The sequence below is a fragment of the Vicugna pacos genome, chromosome 25, assembly GCF_048564905.1.
Source record: "Vicugna pacos chromosome 25, VicPac4, whole genome shotgun sequence".
In the NCBI taxonomy this organism is placed as follows: domain Eukaryota; kingdom Metazoa; phylum Chordata; class Mammalia; order Artiodactyla; family Camelidae; genus Vicugna; species Vicugna pacos.
In genome coordinates, this window is record NC_133011.1 from 5,870,636 (window position 1) to 5,892,737 (window position 22,102).

At 37.6% G+C, this 22,102-nt stretch overlaps 1 protein-coding gene across 2 annotated transcripts; it reads left to right on the plus strand.

The window, feature by feature from the left end:
- Positions 1 to 1,703: 1,703 nt before the first annotated feature.
- PLEKHF2 (pleckstrin homology and FYVE domain containing 2) lies at positions 1,704 to 21,749 on the plus strand. 2 transcript variants are annotated; one of them, XM_072949482.1, is made up of 2 exons: positions 1,704 to 1,991; positions 19,132 to 21,749. In XM_072949482.1, the coding sequence occupies exon 2, from the start codon at positions 19,146 to 19,148 to the stop codon at positions 19,893 to 19,895; it is 750 nt and encodes a 249-aa protein (XP_072805583.1). In that variant the 5' UTR covers positions 1,704 to 1,991; positions 19,132 to 19,145; the 3' UTR covers positions 19,896 to 21,749. The 2 variants fall into 2 exon arrangements, with proteins under 2 accessions (XP_072805583.1, XP_006209739.1); XM_006209677.4 differs by lacking the exon at positions 1,704 to 1,991 and adding an exon at positions 15,833 to 16,312.
- Positions 21,750 to 22,102: the final 353 nt, after the last annotated feature.

Here is a 22,102-nt window from a genome sequence, read left to right on the forward strand (position 1 = left end):
TATATATATATATATATATTTTTTTTTTAATTTAACACTTACATAGCCCTTACTGTTACCAGGCACTATACTTTACAAATATTAACTCATTTAATCTTCATAATGACACCATGACATAGATATTTTAATTATCCTTATTTTACAAATGAAGACACTAAGGCAATAATTGGATGTACCCAAGAACACAGGTAGCTGGTGGCAGGGACAAAATCTGAGTAGTTGTTTTGGCTTCTAAGTCCATGCTTTTTAGGGTAAGCTAAGTAAGTATACTGGAGGTGGAAGAGGGCAAATATTTTTACTGATAGATGTGTGACCAAAAATGTTTGCTCTCTTTAGACTAAACCTTAGACAATCAACCAGATATGGCAATCCCTGATCTCAAAATTTAAAGGGATTTTGGAGATGATCAGTGCATCCTTCTTTCCACTGACAAATGCTGTTGTGTATGTAGAATGGGATGAGGCTAAATGAATTTGGGGTAGGGTGATGGTTGAGATGAGAGTCCTGGGGACATTCAAAATTGTCCACAGAGGCAACTATAGCTAACACATTTCGAGATTTCTGTGATGGTGATTTTCTACATTTCCCTATTGAAAATTTTTATCCTTGTCAGTTTTGTTCTAGTTACTAATTTTTAAAAAAAGATTTGTTTGTTTCTGAGATATTGAAATGGGAGAGGATGGGAGGCTGAAGAGTTGGAGGGAGTAGAAGAATCCCAGACCAAAAGAAAATTGGTGGGAACCAGGACTTTATGTTCCCTATGTGGGCGCTCTTTTATGTGGCTTGGGTGCCGGCGGCTCTAAATCAAGAACAATCAAAGGTAAAACATCCTTGAAGTAATAGACCAATGGGAAAGATAAAATTTACCCAAATCTAATTTCCGTTTATACACTTTTTGTTTGAAGTGAATATGCTGTCCCCTCCTCCCATTCCCTGTCTACCTTACACATCTTTATGATCCCTCCACGTACCCACTAGCACGCTTAGCTATGGTATAAAAGGGCAGGTTTAACCTTATATAGTATCATCACCGTTTCCATGTGTATGGAGTAGGTAGATGAGGTTTGCGGCGTCAGAGAAAAATTTTGGAAAGACCACAGTTCTAAGTCAGGGAATAAAGGCACTATTTTAAAGAAAAGGCTCTGTAGAGTACGTGGGGTATGTGTGTTGTAGTCGCAGCTCCCTCTGCTTCAAGTGGTAGGGTTTTTAGGAAATACAAGTGGAAGATGTGAAGGGGCAGAAACGCCATACTAAGTGGGAGTGGCAAACAAAAGTCAGCCCAGACGCCTTTGGGCATCTAAACGCAAAGCTTTTATTTATTTCTCGGCCGAGGAAAGTTCTTGAGTTCCCTGCGGAGGCCCGATAGGTGATAGGGGAGAGGGAGATCAGCCTTCCTTCTGTTCTTCCAGCTTCCCTAAGAGCTTCGTGGAGAGATGAACAGTCCTTTCTAAGCCCCCGCCCGGGCCAGGCAGCCCAGGTAAGCCGTCCCACGTGCATCCAATACTCTCCAGGGCGCGAGTCTGCACACCGCGCTCGGGAACCAACCCCGCGCGCCCCAGCCTCGGTGGGTGTGGCCTCCGCGGTGGCCCCGCCCCTCGAGCACGTCGCGCGGGGCCGCCCGGGCGGGGCGAGGAAACAGACAAGAAAGGGCGGGGAGCGAGCGGTGTGGGTGTGCTCGTGCCCGCGCTCGCGGCTGGCGTGTGGGTGGCGGCGCGTCCGTGCGCGCGCAGGGGAGAGGCCAGCCCCGGCCGCCGTTGTGGGTTCGACTGAAGGGGCGGGAGGGTCACCTGCGAGCGGCTGCGACGCCCGCCCGCCCTCCCTCCCGCCGCGTCCGGATCGCGCCGGCTGCGCGGGGCCGCTGGCCGCACACCCTGAGAGGCTGGGGCAGGGGAGCGAGGAGAGTCCGCGCCCGGCGCCCGGGACGAGGAGGAGTCGGACCTTCGCCGCTGCTGCTGTCGCCGCCGCCGCCGCCGCCGTCCGCGCCCGGCCGGGTAGGTGAAGCCCGGGTTGGTTGTCCGCCGGCCCCGGCGGGCCGGGAGAGGAGAAGCGAAACTTTCCGGGCGCTTCCCTCGGCGGTTCCCGTGCCGTCGGCGGCGCGGGGAGGTGTCGTCGTCTCGGGCGGCGGCGGCCGACGCCATGTTGGGGTCTGTGAGAAACGGGGCGCTCCCGGGCCGCTCCCCCGCGCTGGGGGCGCCGCGCCCGCCCGCACGACCCAGCCGCCGCCGCCGGAGGGCTCCGGGGGCCACCCGGGGGGCCGCGCCGGTGCTCGTCCGGGCCGCGGGGCGGGGGCCGGGCGGGCGCGCGAAGGGGGGCCCCGAGGTCGGGCGAGAAGTTGTGAGGCGTGAAGGCTGGGGTCCCAGCATCTTTCTGTCCAAAAAGTTTGCAGGGTCTGGGCATCAGGGACGTTGTAACTTGAACAGCGTATTTTTATGTGATTTGGGGCAAAACATGGTAGTGCAGAATTTGCTCTGGTAGACGCGTTGGCTCTAACGCCTTACTCATTTAGAACCTTTTCAAGTTGTATGGTCTTTTGCCGAATTTATTTTTTCCTTTAAGAATTTTTATTGCAGGCCGAGAGCTTGCTGTTCATGTTGCTTGAACACCCTTGTGCGCTCTCGGTACCTTATAGCAGTAACTTGTGAGTGTGCGGTGGAAATAATGGGTGGTATCAAGGTTGCAGATCACCAAGCCTTTCTCTGTAGTTCATAGACTCACGAAGTATATAAGTTGACAGATACCTTCTTTGTTGAGTTTTAGTACGTTACTGAAGAAATTCAGTAAAGAAAGACTTAGACGCGAATATTGACTGAGAGACTTAAAGGCATGTGGTGTTCTCTTAATAAGGTGAAGTGATCTTGACATTGCGAAGTTTTCTCCCTCCCTTTGCTTCCTTAAAGGTGCATGCCTGCTGTGTTTTGGCATTTACATTTTTTTCTGTACTCTGGAAGTTCGTGGGGTCCTCAGGTTAATTCTGTATTAACGAAGGCTCCTATCTTTAATCTCTTTGGGTCCTCACAGCACTGGAGGTGAATGGTATTAAGTTACTTATTTGGAAAGCACATGTAATCGCCTCAAAAAATAAAACTAGTGTCCTGACCAAGGCATCAAAAAAGATTCAGCTTGAGTTACCCCAGTAAATGAATGTAAATGACTGGTTTTTAATAAAGGCATCTGGGCTTTAAAATTCTGTTAAATGAACTGGAAGGACTCTGAACCACAAATAAGATAAACCCTGAAACGTCTTGGAGAATTTCTCTTCTTAATCTGTAGGTAAAAATAAAGCGTCTGCTGAGATTTGATAGCTGATTTCCTTAGTTCTTAAAGGGAAAAAGCCTTTTTCCCCTTCATTGTCAAGTAATTGCCATTATACATTTATTTTTCTCGATGAAGAGTTACCTAGAAATGAAGTGATTTAAGTAATTTCACAAATCTAGTAGCCAAGCTGCTATTTAACTGAGGTCTTAGGACTGAAGCCTTCTCATTTTTCCTGTAGCATAACTTTGTGGGATACATAACTCATTCCTGTGGAGCAGTCTCCACTTTGTTTCCTGTCTTAGCCGCTCTTTCTGATTTTAATTTAGTTCCTCAGTATATATACTTCCTTCCTGGAGAGCTGATTTACAAGGATTCTTGTACTAAAATTTTTCCTCTTAACAATACTCACTTGAGCTTATACTCATTGCAGCTTTTTCTGCCCTGTTCTCCTTACCTCCTTTTTCTCCCCAAGAATAATTCACTTATCTATCCCACTGCGTCCCAGTAAATACTACATTTATCTGTCATGGCACCTTCTTGACAGCAGGCATTACATGACGTCTGACTTGCCTCTTCATCCCTAGTGTGCCAAGAACCTAGCAGATGCTCAGGAAAGGTTCGAATGGATAAATACACGTATGTTCCTTGTAAATATACTTTATGAATTTCTTATTAAATTACACTTTCCATGGGCACGGTAAAATCTTCTCTAATCATTTTAAAAAAAAAAAAGAATTTATCTTGGTAACTCAGTTCTGGCCTGGGGATACAGAACTTGAATTTTCATGAAATTTCTAAGTAAATAATGGACTGAAGGATATTAAAAAAGAAGTAGCAGCTGTGGATCAACAAAAGGATAATAATCATAATTTTAAAGTGCGACTGTATTTAGTATTTGCACCTGATGGGAATAGAGTTAATGCCTGAAAAATTTGAAGGTCATCTTTTTATATTTAAGTTCTTTGAAAGAGCAACTCTCATTTCTCTACTAATTATTGTTTTGTTAGAATTGTGTTAGAATTTTGTTTTAGGATGCCTGCCTTAATGGAAAGCATAAAAATTGCTTTTCTATTGATAAATTTATCTTTGAGAACCAGCTTCGTACAGCAGCTACATGCTTAATAGCAATATGCATGTTGGCTTAAGTGAATTAAATAGACTTCATTAGTATTCTCTCAGTGCTATTTTAAGTTACCAAACCTCTCTAGGTGAAGGTGTTCTGTAATTTTGTAATGAAATTACTGTAGAATTTGGGGTTAATTCCCTGTTGCTACCCAAGGTAGCTTTCTCTCCAATCAATCCATAAAGTGCAAACTGGTGTGCTCAGTTTGGGAGGTCCTGAGGGGAGAATTGAAGACATTCAGGTAGTTGCTGTAAGTGCTAGAGAAAGCAAGTTGCATATAGGGTGGACTGGAACAACCAAAAAACCAAACCTGAATCCCGACTCTGCCCCATACAGGTTTGTGGTTCTTGAACGAGTCACTTCACTTCTCTAAGCTTCACTGGACTCATTTGTGTAATGGACACAGAAGTATTTGCCTCACAGTATTACAAGAATTTATTAAGATGTTTGTCAACAGGGCGTGGTGCAGGATATTCAGTAAGTTAATTAGCAAATGAGCAGAGTGACAGTGCATTATGTAGAATCATAGAATTTTTAAAGGGAAGCAACCTTTAGAAATACCTGTTCAGTTCTCAACCTTAGCTGCACAGTAGAATTCCCTGAGGAGTTTTTTCAAAATAGTGATGTCTGAACCCCCACCCTTGAACAAATAAATCAGAATTACTGGGTTTGGAGTCAAAGCATAGGTAGCTTTGCCACTTGTTTGTTTGTTTGTTCTAATGTGCAGTTAGGGTTGAGAACCCTTAATTTAATTCAGTCTCCCTTCTTATTCTCTTCATTTTGTGGTTGAATAAAATGCAGAAAGAGGTTAAGTGCCAGCCAGATTCCTATCAGTCAGGCTAGAAAGGATGCATTTGCAGCAGAAGAAGGTGAAGTACACAGAGGTTTAAGTAACAGTTACCTTCATTTGAGACCAGAAAGGCCACATTTGGAACTATAGCTCACTGAGTCCAATGACCTTCATCTCCACTCTACATCAGCAGCCTATGTGCGTGACTCTGTTAACCTTTGTCATCCTTTAGAACTCAAGTTTTAAACTTTGAGACCAGAGGTGATGATTCAAGGGCCTATCTTTCTATTTTTATTTTTCATCATACCTGATAAACCAACTCTTTGTTCTCATTGTTGCCTGCAGTGCCTCTCATGCTGTTAGTTTTCTTCCTTCTTTCCAATCCTAAACTCTGTAGTGCACATAGTAAGTAACAACCCACTAGTACCACATAGCCCTCCTCTCCTTGACCCTTATTGTGTATAAACAGGTCAGTTCTCAACTTGTAAGTATCACTGTTTACTTTTACTAATTCTGTCCTTGCCCTGCACCCCTGAAACAAGTCACACCTCTGGTGACTGTTAAATACTTGTCTTCCACCTGCCTGTGTACTAGTTCCTTTCTAATCCTTTTCTCATCCAAAAGTTGACTCATTTTTTCTACTGCTTTTTCATTCTTAATTCATGTTGCTAACCCCAGTCTTGAAATGCTTGACTCTGGGCAGAAGACCTTGCTTCCTTCTAAAATGATTTAAGATTTTATGATGTAAATTTTTTATTTTCTTCTTTGCATCAACTTGTTCATCTCTTTTCCCTGTTTATCTCCATAAGCGGAACTATCTTAATTCTTTATACTTGTTTCGTTTAAACAATACCGGGGGAAAAGTCAAAACTTTTTTTTATTCTTTGGTCATATTTTTATTAATTACACCTAAAACTTTGTGTTTGTTATATTCTTCTAAACATTCTTTACATTTTGTTACTTAATTTAAAAACCTTTTCTATGAGAGATGTATGTTCATTATAAAATAGTCAATATCAAAGTATTTCACCCTAGTACTTAGAGATAACCAGTACTAAATTTTTGGTGGGTATCTTTCCAGACTTAAAAAAAAAAGCTTTATAGAATATGTACTATTTAGAAGACTTTATTTAATAAACTGCCTTATTTTAACAGTTTTCCACATTAAATATTAATCTGTGTTCTCTGAAAAGCTACGTAAAAAATCCATTATGTGGATATGCCGTAATTTACTTGATTAGGCTCCTATTGCTGAACATTTAGATTTTTTGGCTTTTTAACATCATAGGCAAAGCTGCAGTGAACTGCTTTATGTGAACAACTTTGTACACTGGTCTAATTATTTTTTCCATATATTCTTGGAAATAAACTTTTTAAAGTGCTTACATTGCCAAAAATGGCATTTAGAAAAGTTGTTCCAGTGTATACTCTCAAGAATGTGAGTGCCCATTTTCTTCACATCTAAGAGTGCTGAATGATACATCATTTAAATTTTTATTTCTTTAATTAGCACTGAGAACATTTTTCCATTTATTGGTCATTTTCATTTGTTCTTTTGGAAATTGCTATTTGTATCTTACCCATTTTTCTTTGGGGGTATTTTCCATTTTTCTTACTGATTTATAGGAGCGCTTTATATATTAAAAATGTTGACCCTTTGTCATAAATTGCACATATTTTTCTTTAACTCTTTTTTCACCCCTGTTGATATTTAAAATTTTTATGTAGTAAAATGGTTTCTTTTATGATATTTAGCTTTTTCATGTTATACTTAGCCATTCCTCTCCAGGGCTAGAAATTTAGGTTCTGTTTGTCACCATTAGAGTTAATGCCAGAGGGAAGACTTTTTACTTTACCACTCCCCCCTTGATAGTTTATTTGTCAGGATAAGTTTTTGTGGTTGAAGATTCCAGGGTCAAAGGACAGTGCTTTCTGAAGTAGTAGTATATGTTACGGTCAGTCCTCAATTTTTCCCATATTTCACTGCTTATTGTGACCTTTTGGCACAGTAAGGTTATTTAGTCTCTGAGACTTGTGACACATGTGAAGGCACGTTGAAAAGGTGCTTTGTGCACTCTTGTTCCCCTTTCTCTCTGTTCTTGCTTCTGCTTTCTAAATCAGACGTTCTCCAGAGTTTAGTCTTCTGCCCTCTCCTCTCTTCCACAGCATTAACCACCATCTCTTCCCGAATGACTCCTATATCTCTTTCTGTCCTGAAGCTCCCTGCTCATCTTGGCATTTCTGTTTGCCTGACAGATGTTTGTCTCACGGGTACCCTGAAGGTACTACAGGATGAATATGTCCCAAACTGATTTCTTTTCTGCCCTGAAACTAAACTAGCATCTGATCTGCCCAAAGGCTTATGCTTAAACCTTTGAAGCCATCTTACACTCAGTTGGTTCCTAAATCCTTTCTGCCTTGTCTCAATAATCTCTCTTATTTCCCTCTTCCCCTTTTTATTTCTCCTGTCAATTTTTGTCTTAGGCTTTTGCTATTTTTCACTTAGACACTATTGTAATACCCTCCTGACTACTTTTCTTGCTTTCAGCCTTGCTTCTTCAATAGTCTCTCCAGTTTCCATCCTGTGTACCGCTTCTGTGTACTTATTAATATTTTTCCTTTTTAAAAACCTTAGTCTTCCTGTGGCTTATATAATAATAAAGCCTAAACTGTTCAATCCGATGCTTACTTTCCTTTGCATTTTGTCTCTTCTCTATCTTGCTAGATTTCTACTCTGCTGCTTTACATTATCCTGGCCCTGCCTCCTCCGCCTGGGCTCAGCTGTCCCCTCCCCGGGGGATGCGCCGTATTTGTACACCATCATCCCTGTTCTCTCTTCCTCTCCCCTAAATAGTTTAACCTACTGCTTGTGCTTTAAGGCCCAATTTGAATTTCTAGTCACTTAAGAGTTGTTCCTAAATATCCCTCTGATCTGAATTATACTCCTACGCTACCCAAGAGCCTACACTATGCTTTGGGCCGTAGGCCTCATCACTCTTTTTAAATTTTTTTTTTTAATTTAAAAGATTTCATGTTTTTAGTTTATTTCTTCTCTCTCCTTTAGACTTTGAGTGCACAGATTTGAGTTAATCATATTCCTCAGTTCATAGCACAGTATATGAGTACAAACCCCTTTCTTGTTTCTTATTTCATTATCAATTACTCCATCATCCTCTTTTCTATAGTAGCACACCCTAGACTATAATACATGAATTAAACATACTTTTGTATATAAACTTGAGTATATAACTATCTTTCTCCTTCACAAAGATTGTTAGTTTTGAGTACTTCTATCTTTCAACACTGTTTTGTACAGAGTAAGTGGTCAGTAAATGTTTGCTACTTGAAATTCGTTGAAAATTATTGATTTTCTTAGCTCCGATTTTGCTTAGACTGAAAGCCCAAGGACATAATTTCAGCTTTACTCTTCCACATCTAGTTAGCCACAGCATTCCTGAACCTTACCTCTTCTTTCCTTTCCTATTGCAAACCTCAGACTCTCATCAACTTTTACCCTTTACTTTTGCAATAATTTTTGCAGTAATTTTTCAACTCGGCCCTGTTTTCAGCCTCTCCCTTCTCAGTTTATCTTTCATTGTTTCCACAGTTATCTTAGAAAAATTCAGATTAGGTTGGGTCACTCCAAAGAAATCTCAGGAACCAACAAGATCTCTTATTTTTCTCCCCTGTTTTTCTACTGAATAACTTCTTTCCAGCCTCTTCTACAGCTGTACATGTAACTTTTTTAAAGCACATTTTTACTTGCAGAGCATTATGCCTTTATCATTTTTTACCTTTTGAAGTTCCACTTATTTTTCAATAATAAGTGGTTTCAAGTGTTCAACTTCTACATTCTTTCTGTGCTTTCACTCTCCTTTTTTTTATTTTGCTTCCTTTCCACTTTAATATTTTTATTATAGTATTTATTTCATTGTGCTTTTTATTACAACCTTGTGCAAACTTGTCTTAATTGCCAGTGTCTGGTTCATTCTTCTTTTCCCTCTAACACAAAGCGTAAAGTCTTGAATGTAATGGATAGATTGTAACTGCTTTGAAAAATACTAAGGAAAATTTGTTAGGGCTGTGATGGGTACCAGCTTCAGTTTTCAAATATTATACAGTGGTTTCTTAACAGCTGTCAGCACTGTAGAGCTGCCCCTGTACAAGTACTTTTTGGAATGATGCCATTTTTTATCTGAAATCTGTTGATGATGAAAATATACATACATCATCATTTTCATTTGCTAACGAAACAGCTGTGCTTTTTAGCAAGAGATCATTTTTATATATCATGAGATTGAGTTTTTTTTAAAAAAGCAGAATCTGCTATGCTTAATACTTAGAATCCATAATTAGATACTGTAGTTAAATAAACCAGAACATTTGCTTATGAATTTAAAATCTATGGGTCTAGTAAAGCATTTGATGTGTTGGGTGTGGTTCCTGTTTTGTGTGAAAATTAGTACTACAGATGTCAAAAAGAAGCCTTTGATTTTCATCAAACTCCAGATTGAAAAACTGCTGCCACTTTTAATTGCTGGTCATACTCAGCTCAGTGCACACCAGTGGCATGTATATGTAGGAAATTTTGTAGGTGCTTTTGGGAATACAGTGTTGTAGGAAATGATACTCTTTTGTTGAGGAATTTTCCAGATCTTTCGGGAATAAGTAGGTACACAAGAAATCTGTATAAAACATAATAGAATATAAGTGCCATAAAATGGTACAAGTAAAATGGTATGAGGATTTAAAGATAAAACTATGTGGCTGTGAGGTTACTGAACTGACTGGTAAGATTTCAGAACAGCAAGTAGGGGAGGACATGTAGAGGGGCTCATGTAGAGGGGAGGACGCCTGGAGCACATCTGGGAATAGGTGGTAGTCTGGTTGGACTATAGCAAAGAGAACCTATAGAAAGGGCTAAAACTGAAAAGGTAGACTGGACAGGCAGGAGCTTGACTGAAGAGCTTTGAATACCAGGTTCAGGATTTTGAATTTAATTCAGTTGGCCAGGGAACCTTTGGTGTTTGAATAGAGAGTTACCTGGTTGTAGCTGTAGTTAAAGAATATTAATCTTGTCTTTTGTGATATGTTTTAAAGACTAGAGGACTTGTTTAAAGCTCAAGGTCCATATTCTTCCCCTCTCTGAAAACCTTTTGTAACTCCCACTGTGACTGTCCTGGTTTTCCAAATTAATTTGTTAAAATCCTCAAATATGGCTTAGTTGTTCCTTATATACCACGGTGAGTTTCTCTGTCAAGCCCAAGCTATTTAAAACCGCGTTTACTGACACCCTAAATTAGTCATAACTTCACTTTTCACTTCCTTTTAGTATTTGAATAATTATTTTGAGCATATTTTATACTTATTACCATATGTTTTAAATCTTTTCCCTCTTATCAGTGGCTTTCCCCCAATACATAATAAGGTCCACATGAGTGAAATATTTCTGGAACATCTATTTCTGAAGGTAGCAAAGTATAATGGAAAGAACATGCGTTTTTATAAAAAACTGTCTGTGAGACCATGGGAAAATTCCTTAACTAGTCCATGACTCAACTTACTTTTTTGATAAAATTGATATGATTATCCATTTGAACAAAATTGAGATTAATTAAACAAGGTAGTAAAATGTGGACCTGCCTAGCATATGTGTAGGTGTTGAGTGAATGTGTTTTCTTTTTTTCCTTTCTTGGCTGCACGTGTGGTATAGCGCATTTGAATGTACTTTTTGGTAATAGGGAGATTTGGTGCCTAGGAGAGATGTTTTAGAAAAATTACTGTGGCTCTTCTCTAAATGTGGTTCAAAGTTTTGAAGTTTCAATTCTAATTCAGCTTTATATGAGTTTAAAATTAAAATACAAAAGCTTGTTTCTTTTTTTTCCACATGTAAGAAATGATCCTGTTTCCTTGATCACTACTGATGTCTGCAGTACATGTTGTATAGTTGGTTTGCCACAGTGGCAGAAATCCTAGTGGAAAGGGTAGGAAAAAACTGTCTCTTCTACTGAAATTCCACAATTTGCTAAGTGTTCAAGTATTTCTTCTTTGCTTTATCATCCTAATACTTTATTGAAGGTCTTACCTAGAGTTTCCTGACTGTTAATGCTACCAAATTATAGAACTTTTGAAACTGAAAACTGGTCCTTTTGTATGTGGTAGGTGCTTAGAATAATTGTTCATTTGACTTAGCATTAGGAGAGGAGTAGTTTGTTCTAATACGTGTATATTTGTCCCGGGAGAATATACCTCTGATAGTTTGTTGGTGCTTTTTGTTTTTAATTTCTTCTTTTCCCACTTTCCCGTTTGTCTCTCCTTTTCCTTTTACATTTTCTGTCGTCTCAATTTATCAGTAAGACAGATTTTAAAATCTTTATTGGTATTAAGACATAGTGAAAAGTTTGAATAAAAGTTAATTTGTAGACAAATAAAGCTTGTAGTAAACCAAAAGTGTGGCCCATCTACTGTCAGAGTTCATTTTTTTTAAAGACAGGACTTTACAGATTGTTTTCTTCAAGATGGTGGCTGCTGGTGAGTGAGTGTGTGTGTGTGTGTGTAGCAGTTAGTTAGGTAATTTGTGTGAAATCTCTTATTTAGTGCCTAAGCTGAGATTAGAATCGAGGTCTTTTGGTTCATAGTTTGTTGTTTTTTTCCAGTATAATGCGTGGTTTGAATACTGAAGCTCACTGATATCAGATGTCTTATGTATATGTAAGAAATTAATTAGGTGATTTTTTTGTTTTAAACTAACCTGCATGGATGAGATAAGAAGTATCCATTTTCAGTAAGAACTGGGCCATAGTGTTCTGTGACAGTTGGGCTCTCTTCTCAATGGTAAATAGTCTTCTGACTCTTTTTTTAAAAGAGGTTTTGCCTCTTCTAGTGTTACATTTTTAACAGGTGGTAGGCACTCCATTGAAGAACATAAGTTTAGAAACAAGATGTTACCAAAAGAATAGTGTGGAGCTTGGACAATTCAAATGTAGTTCTTGTCTATAGTAGTGGAAGACTTAACCTGAAACTTGGGATGGTTTAATTTTTAAAAATTGGCATATAGTGGGGGAGGATATAGCTCAAGCGCTAGAGCACATGCTTAGCATGCATGAGGTCCTGGGTTCAATCCCCAGTACTTCCATTCTAAACAAACAAACAAACAAACAAGCAAACAAACGAAACAAACCTAAATACACCCCCCCAATTTTTTTTATAAATAAAGATAAAAAATTGGCATATAAACTGGCTTTATAAAAGTTAAGGGAGTTTTTGGTTGATTTGTTTGTTGGTATGCTTTTACTGTAGTTCTTACATTTTAAACAATGAATTAGGTCTGCCGGACACTATTTACTGGAAAAAAAGACAGAGGAAGTCAGTTGGGAAACTTAGAATGTATACTGTTCTGTGAAGTGGCTGGATGTTGGAGGGGGGTGGGAAATCCCAGAATTGTTAATAGTTTTCTTATTGGTAGTAGTAATAAATTAGAAAATACAATGTGGGAAAGAGATTAGATTCAAAATAGCAACAAAAAGTATGAAATACCTGGGAACCTACTTAAGTAACAACAGTGGTGAGAAGAAACCTACAAAATTACTGAGCCATTAAACAAGATTTAAAACCTTGGAAAGAGATAGTATCAACCTGCTAGGAACATTTGAAACTATAAAGATGTTAATTTATTCTGAGTTAATTTATGGGTGTAATAATGTTCTCCAAAATTTAAATGGATTTTGTCTTTATTTTTTCATTTATCTGGTGTAATTGAAAATGGTTCTAAACCTTAGCTACACAGTAGAATTACCTGGGAAGCCTTAAAATATTCCAGTGCCCAGGCCATATCCACATACTTCAGAACAATAAAATCAGAAATCTTGAGGAAGGATTTAGGTGACAGTATTTTTTAACCCTTTGTATTTATTACCATCACAGCCCATTGGTCTCAATTTTGCTTTGACTTTCTATTTTAAGCAGTTCTAATTATTTGTAGTGATTGATATGTTGTAACTTTTATTATTTCTTAGAGATTTTCAAAATGAAAAGGAAATTTATTTATTAAAAAGCGTAGAATAAAGCTCATTCTAGCTTGTGATTACCATATGGGTTCATTGGACATGTATAAATCTAAATTACAGGATTTTAGAGATCTTGCTTTTTCCTTTATCTTAAAGCATTTTACTCTTTTATTATCTTAGGAATTATTTAACTGAAAAGAGTAAAGTGAAAGTGGTCTAATTGCCTAGAAGGATGATGCAATGATAAGATAAATCATCGCTATTGTACTAGCATTACCCAACGTATTGCATGATCTTTCAAAAAGATATGAAAGCAGTTTGGAGCTACTCTTCTTAGTCTTTTTGTCTTTAAGCTTTCTTTGAACATATTTGAGAATTAGGATTTTTTCATTTTTTAATTTTCCATCTAATACAAAGAAAAAAATTGGCAAACCTAGACATTTCAGAACTATTAGAGAAGTCAGAAGATGAATGCAAAGAAACAGTTAAGCTAATAATGATGGTGAAATATTGTAAGTGAAATCTCAGACTGAGTCTTTTTTAAGCTTTTTTGTTGAGGGGGGTAATTAGATTTACTTATTTATTTTTGATGGAGGTTTTGGGGATCGAACCCAGGACCTCGTGCCTGCTAGACATGAACTCTACTGCTGAGCTATACCCTTAACCCTAGACTATGAGTCTTTAGATAATGATTTTCTACATGAATCTCCTCAAACTCCGAATTAATTAGTAAATAATATTCCTAAAAACAGAAATGAAAATATTGCAGATTCATGCATGATAACTTGTGAACAGTTAGTTACATTTAAAGAATGCTATTATTTTGAATCTATATACCTTCAATAACAGAAATGTTATTTTTAAAATTTGCTATGTTTAAATTTTTATAAAGATTCTTAAAGTTACTATTTTTATTATCTTTTTATTCTTATTTTTGTAAATTAGTTTAAAATGGCTTAAAATATTAAAGATAAATAAAAAGATAGTAAATTTGGGTGGCCATTTTTATCTGGTATAGTAAAGGTTAAGACTCCCGTGTGGTTCCAGGCATCTAAGTTTGAGAACCACTGTTCTGGGTAGACTTCATCTGGACAAATAAACAGAGAAGATTAGGTAAAGATTAGGTAAAATGTATTTAAAAGGTTAAGTATTGGGAGAGAGTCTCGTCTAGTCTATTTTACCAGATGCATGGTACTGACACAAGAATTATAAAACAAGTGAATGGATTAGACCAAACAGCCCAGAAGCAGTACTATAATACTATATAGAAATTTAATATAATAATGTCATAAATCAGATTAGATTATCAGTACCAATAAATAATAGCTACCACATGTTAACTACTTGCTGAGCATTTTATATGCATTATCTCATTTAATCATCCCCCTGAAATACCTGCTATTATTTACAAGTAAGGAAACCTGAGGTCACACAGTGTTTGGTGATTCTGGAGCAGTTAGCTCCTTTAGAATGCAAATATTTAAAAAGAAAGAAGAATTTCTTACCTATGCCAGAATAAATTTCAGGTGGATAGAAGAATGAAATGTAAAAGTCATATAATAAAACAGATAATAATAACAAAACATAGATAACAGTAAATATGTACATCTGGTACCTGGGTGAGGGAGGCTTTAGAAGTCATGGAAGCAAATCACAAAGGAAAATATCTGTCAGTGTCACTACGTGATAAAAGCCCCTCTATGTTAAACACCATAAACAAAATTATAGATTAATATGCTATGAAAAGCAATGAAATAAATAGGTTAATAGCCTTTATGTGTAAGGTACTCACACAGATTAATAACCTGTAAATATATGAGGTTAGAAATACAAGTTAGTAAACACATTGGAGAGTGGCTGGCCTCACTAGGTAGCTATGAAATGAAACATTCAAGTGAATCAAAGTACTGTTCTTGCCTGTCTTGGGACCTTTGCCCATAGTATTGGTTCCTTTGCAAGACTGACTTCTCATCTCTTAAGACCCCATGTGAAGCATCACCTTAGTCAGGTCTTTTTGAACTGTGAGTTCTTGTGAGTTTTTTTGTGAGTACTGTGCTGATTTCTTTTATTGCACTTCACCTTTTGGATTCGTCTATTGGTTTATTTACTTACTGTTTTCTTTCTCCACTAGACTCTAAGCCCTGAGAGGAAAAGGATAATATCTGTCATCTAGAAAGTGTTCAGTAAACAATTACTGAGTGAATAAGTGAAATGAATAAAAGACAAGTAAAAGAAATGAATACAGTGAGATACCATTTTTAAAATCTGTTCTGTTTGCTGAATTTTTTTTAAGGAAAATACTGCGTGTGAGACAAGATGGGATCGGTACAGTCATTGTGCTGCTGGATAGTTGTGTGTTACCTTTCGGAATGGAAGCTTTGTAAAAGGTGGCAAGAACTTTAAATATTGGTGCTTTTTGACCCAATAATTTTACTTCTTGGAATTTATCTTAAAGAAGTCATCTCTACCAGATGATGGGGAAGAGTTCTTCCTAGCCCTTCCTATATTCACTGAAATTCCTTCTTAAGAAAAGTAGAAGAAATCTAATTGAGCCACATTTTATGTGTCTTTTTTTGTGCCTTTCAATGAATAGGATATGCAGAGAACTCAACCCTTGGCTAGCCCAGTATTCTTATATTCTAATACTCTCACAAAGGTCTTTGAGAATTCTTGCTGCTTGGGGCATCTTTGTGCAGGTGGTAAATTTGGGTTTGGCTTTGAGGGAAGGCAGGAGTCCTGTTTAGGCCCTGGGCCAAATGATAATGCCTTAAATCCAGTTTACTAAAGAACCTTGCTTTGGGGTATCTAGCAGTAATCCAGCTAAAGGGTGGTACTTTGATTTCCTTTTCGATAAATTTCTCCCATTCTCTCAGTCCCTCCCTGTCATGCCATCCCTTGCTCCCTAATCTCTTTGTGGGGGGGTACATTTGTATATTCTGGGTTTTCAAGTTTAGTGCTTCTCTTCTTTTTCATGTCAGACACGTACAGGAAATATTTCAGGACCAATAAGGATAATAGAAAGGACTGCTTAAGGCCAAAGGCTTTAAATTCTTTGTGCTCATTGTTTTTCAAATATAGGTTACAATCCATTTCTGAAATCAATCAAGTGGGCTGCAACTATCATTAACATAAATGAAGGTAATAGAATGCATCATTCATAGAGTTACATGAGTCTGTTTGTAACATTGCAGTGTGAAATATATTTCTTGTCAACATCATTGTGAAGCTTTGAGAGTTATTTGTTCTAGCCAAATACCAATTAATAATGCCCCTTCTGTTGCATCACTCTTAAGATGGGGGAAAGATTTATGAACAGAGATTCAGGCTATTACATTGAAAAATTTGAACAATGAAACTAGCTGAATAAAATCATGATGACCTATCTTTTCAGGTTATTTGTTCAAATTAATATTTTATCTTTCTTCAGTGTTTTCAGAGTTTGCAGTGAAGGTCCAGAGGTTAGCAATGGCTGTCTTAGTTCTTGTAGAGTCAGTGGAGCTGTAAGAAATAGTGTGCCATGATATACTGGTGACAGCACAGAGCAATCAGCCTTGAGCCCCAGCTCTGTGACAGCCTGGAGCATGGTACTTAACTCCCTTATGTCTGTTTGCTCATCTATAAGATGGAGCTAATAGTACAGACCTATCATTAGGTTGCCCTGGATAGGAAGTACAGTAGCGCATATGCAGTGTCCAGCTCTTGCTTCAGCCCCCAGTGAGTAGAGTTCATGGCAGGCTGTTTTGTCTGAATCTCTAAGGTCTTTGTGCCTTAGTTTCTCCTTCATCTCACATTTCAGCCAATATTATTATGTGCTTCTTTGAGAGATAAAAACTTCTCTAGTTATTTCACAGGAGTTTGAGACAGTTAAAATTAAAAGATAATAAATGTGAAAGCACTGCACTAATTTGTGGTGGTATTGATGCCAGTAGTATCAATAATAGGAAACCTGTTTGCACTGCATGTGAACTGATACGTAACTGTATGCCCAAACGAGTATCTGGAAATCAGCAGCATCTTAGATTTGATAAAATTTGGTATGTATGTGAAACAAAAGTGAGATTATGATGTTCAACTCTCCCCACGTAAATATCTTGAGTATTTTCCCACATCACTATATTTAGAGCTGTCTCATTCCTAACAGATACTCAGCATATTATTACGAGTGTATGGTAAATTGTTCAACCAATTCCTCCTGATGAATATTTGGAGCTTTTCCAGTATTATTTTTCTGTTACAAATAGTACTGCATTGAATATCCTTGTACATATCTATGTACTTGAATGAAATTTCTTTTAAGTACCTAGATCAATGGGTATATATTTTCTGTAGCGTATGAGGATTCCTGTTTCCCTGTATCCCCAGTAAAACTGCATCTTAAGAAATGAAAAAAAAATTTCTAATCCAATGAGTGAAAAAAATATCCTCATGTTTGACTCATTTGTTTAATAATGAATGAAGTTGAGCCTCTTTTCATGTTTACTAGTTGTTTTTATTTCCTCTTCTGTGATGCACTTGTGCATAGGGCAGGATTGCCCTAACTAGAAAGAGAAGCCATCACAGTTTGGAGCCATGCACTGTCATACTAATTCTTGGGAACAACTTTCAGGGCAGAGCCCACCTTTGTGGAAGGCAAGACGGCTTTATAAGGACCCAAGACTAGGGGAGAGACGTTCAGGAATAAATACAATTGTTGTGCCCTTTATGATGGAGGCTAGGAAGGGTCACAATATCATCAGTTTGTGAGCTGAATACTAGAACTAAGACAGTGCTGTTAGTCTTTAACTGCTCCTCCTCTTTTTACTATGATTTGGGTGTAGTGTGGTATTCTTAGGTTAGTGGTCTGGAATAGAGCACAACTCTGGGACTTGAGTGACGTCAGTAGTAGACCTAGAGATTAAATCTGTGATCATTTAAGATTAGATTAATACGGGGTTTTTTGCACATTGCCAAAATGTTCTTGTCAACATTTTTGAGCATTTTTTGCTATGCTAGATGGTGTGAATTTCAAAGATAGCTATCAGGTGGTCTCTGCCTTAGTTTCCTTTGCAGCCTGTGGAGGAGACAGATTTCAATCCTTTGGTAGGAGTGAGGCCAGAAGGTGCATGGAATATGAAGAGCACAGAGGAAGGTCTTTAGTCTAAGAGTTTAAGGAAGGCTTCCTGAAGTAGATATGAAAATCTAAACAGAGTCTCGAAGGATGAGTAAGAGTTAGCTGGGGGTAGTAAGTAGTAAAAGATACAGTACCGTGAGAGAAGACGTGTGGTTGAAATGGAGTACAAGTGGTGGGGTATACTTAGAACATAAAACTTGAGGTAAAGAGTGCGTTATGGTGAGTCTGGGAAGGTAACCAGGAACCAAATGAAGGGCCTATAAATGCCATGCGAAAGAGTCTGCATTTTATAGGTTAAGGGGAGTCATTTTGAGTAATGGCATGGTCAGATTTGTATTTGAGAGATTATTTGCCTGAAGATTGATTTGAGAGGCAAGACCAAAGGCGGGAGACGTGTTGGGAAACTATTCTGCCGATCCAGGTGAGAGAATTAAGGCTTTAGCTACTCAACGTAATAGCTTACTGGAAAAATCGTAAGTCACTTCTCTTAGTTTGTATAATATTTGGCCCTCTTGTTCAGAATCCCTCTGAGGTTAAATTTCAAGGAGCTGATGACTTATATTCATTTTCATTATTTTTGTTCCTTTATGTCTGTAGGAAGTTTATCCTTTGTAAATACCTGCTTAATTAGTGTAGTACTATATGAAGGTTACTAAGTTTTTGATGATTATAAAAATAGAGAGATGTTAGTTAGCCTTTTTGGTATGCTTATCTTATCTTAGAGGGAAACAATTTTGGAGAATTTTGCCTTTGGATAAAAGTAATGATTTGTTAGATTAGAGTGTATAAATTCTATGAGTTTGTAATTTCTATGTGTTAATATCTTTTTCTTTTCTTTTTTTTAAAGGCTGTTAGCAAAAGATGGTGGATCGTTTGGCAAACAGTGAAGCAAATACTAGACGTATAAATATAGTAGAAAACTGTTTTGGAGCAGCTGGCCAGCCCTTGACTATACCTGGACGGGTTCTTATTGGAGAAGGAGTATTGACTAAGTTGTGCAGAAAAAAGCCCAAAGCACGGCAGTTTTTCTTATTTAATGATATCCTTGTATATGGCAATATTGTCATCCAGAAGAAAAAATATAACAAACAACATATTATTCCTCTAGAAAATGTCACAATTGATTCCATCAAAGATGAGGGAGACCTGAGGAATGGATGGCTTATCAAGACACCAACTAAATCATTTGCAGTTTATGCTGCCACTGCCACTGAGAAGTCAGAATGGATGAATCACATAAATAAATGCGTTACTGATTTGCTCTCCAAGAGTGGGAAGACGCCCAGTAATGAGCATGCTGCTGTGTGGGTTCCTGACTCCGAGGCAACTGTGTGTATGCGTTGTCAGAAAGCAAAATTCACACCTGTTAATCGTCGCCACCATTGCCGCAAATGTGGTTTTGTTGTCTGTGGGCCCTGCTCTGAAAAGAGATTTCTTCTTCCCAGCCAGTCCTCTAAGCCTGTGCGGATTTGTGACTTCTGCTATGACCTGCTTTCCGCTGGGGACATGGCCACGTGCCAGCCTGCTAGGTCGGACTCCTACAGTCAGTCATTGAAGTCTCCTTTAAATGATGTATCTGACGATGACGATGATGATGACAGCAGTGACTAAGGACACGTTTTGAAATATTTAATTGGATGTGTCTATCTGAAAAATCAGCTCTGGGGGGAATGTAAAATGCTGAGCTTTCATTTTGCTCTAGCCATGGATTTGCCTGAGAACTTTTAACCTATGTGCCTCAATATATTCTATAGAAAATAGGTCCTTTTATCACTCCCACCCTCACCCACTGTTGCCGCCACTCCCCCCCTCACCTCCCCCAGCTCCCTACCCTTCTACAGGGATAGACTATTGCAAATATATCAGATAATTTTTGGTTTCTTATTCTTGATTTAATTCTAGACTATTTTCTTGGATGGTTGGGAAAAAGATGTTTATTTAACATATCATGTACTACATTGTTGTTTATGTTCTGTTATATGGAAAAACTGAAAGCAAAGAATGATGGAAAAAGGAGTATGATATGTTTAGTTAATATTATTAGCATTTTTCTAACTATCCTGTCTAATGGTTAATACACCAGTAACAGAAAAAGACATGCTTTGAAAATAACTTTGTTTGGCTTTTTCATATACCAGGTGGTGCCTTATCATAATAGCACTGTTGCATGAAATAAGCCCATACCTTCTCACTTTTTAGTTTGTTTTAAAAGTACACTGGTGCTTTTTGAGATGGTAAAATGAATGTTAAATGGATATAATTAGAAAATACTTTTCATTTGACAGCTGCAAATAACTAAATTCAGAGGTTCTTCATTCTCTTTGAATAAATATTTTTCCATAAAATAGTTGTGATTATGTTTTCACTTTTATAGGTACCAAATTATAATTGTCAAATATATATTTTACATTAATAGTAGGTTGTCATTCTTGGGAACTTGGTTTGAAATTTATCAACTTGTCATTGCATTATTTCTACTTTTAGTAAGACATATTTGTAGGTATAAATTCATCTGCTTTAACATTATTTCCAGAATGAAAGATCTTAAAACTTCTTGAAATTAAACAGTCTTTAAAAAAAAAAAAATCTCATGATAGAGCACAGATCTTAGGCTGAAGATTTGGAAGAAATAATGTATAAGAATGATGAAGACAGACCAGTTAAATTTGACTAGACTTCAAGTCTGTGGAAGTATTACCTATTTCAGTGTGAAACTATCTTGAATTTACAAATATAGTGTTATATTTTATAGAGTTTTGTAGAGCCCAAACAATATTTCTATTTTTGTAAAACAGTTGTATGTTTAATCTGTTTCTGACGTTATTTTGCAATCTATGAAAATAGAGTAGCAATTGATCTTTCTAATTTGTGAACTTTATTGAGTCAGTCTAGATTGCTTTTGAGAAGGAGTAATTTTTCACTCTTTGCTTTTGAGGCAACCATTTAGGTTGAAAGTATATTTATCATATAAAACTTGACGCATTTTGCACTACTCTCTCCATTTGTATGCTGCAAATAACTATAGTCTTTCAAATATGAAAAAGCAGTCTGAAGTTTTTTTAAAATTCTAAATTCTTTAAAAATCTTTGAATCTGGATATATTGCAAGTGTCATGAGAGGTTTCATTTAATAACTTGTGATGGAGGATTCTTTGGTTTGATTAGGGCACTAACTTTACTTTTAAATTGCGAAAGTACCTGAGATACATAAATCTGTGAAAGAAAGGCACAACAGGTTGGTTGGTTGGTTTTAATATCATATGGACTTTTGTTTCTAAGCAATATATACATATAATCGATAAACATATCTGAAAATGACCGTGACACCTGAGAAGTGCTGATGGAGACTTGCTGACGCATAGGAACCGAACAAATTCAGGAACCAAGGGGAAATGTTCTGAGATAACATTTGTGTTGTCAACCTCTATTGACTCTGTTTTTACAATAAAAAATATTTTACAACTTACCTTCTGTGCTGTGCATATTGTGACTCGAAGACTTTTTACCCCTTGCTAAGGTTAAAGGAGATGTCACTCATATTTTGCCTCATTTCAGCAGCCGTGAGTGCCTTTTGTATACTAGCCATTGTTCTGGGCCCTAGGGGTAGAGCCATGAACAGAAATTGCCTCTTTTTCATGGAGTTGACAGACAAATAGGATTCAGGCTGTGTTTTCTTCCTAATTTTTTTCTGTGATTTCGAAACCTTTTATGTATCTTAACATATATATATATAAACCTGAAATGATTTTGGTGCCAGTTTCTCATGCTCTTCTCGAGTGAAATCTACTTGAACTGTACTGGACCCCCATTACATTAACC

Bases quoted from the DNA above. Each gene is read 5' to 3' on its own strand.
- PLEKHF2 (XM_072949482.1), top strand. From the start codon at position 19,146: ATGGTGGATCGTTTGGCAAACAGTGAAGCAAATACTAGACGTATAAAT.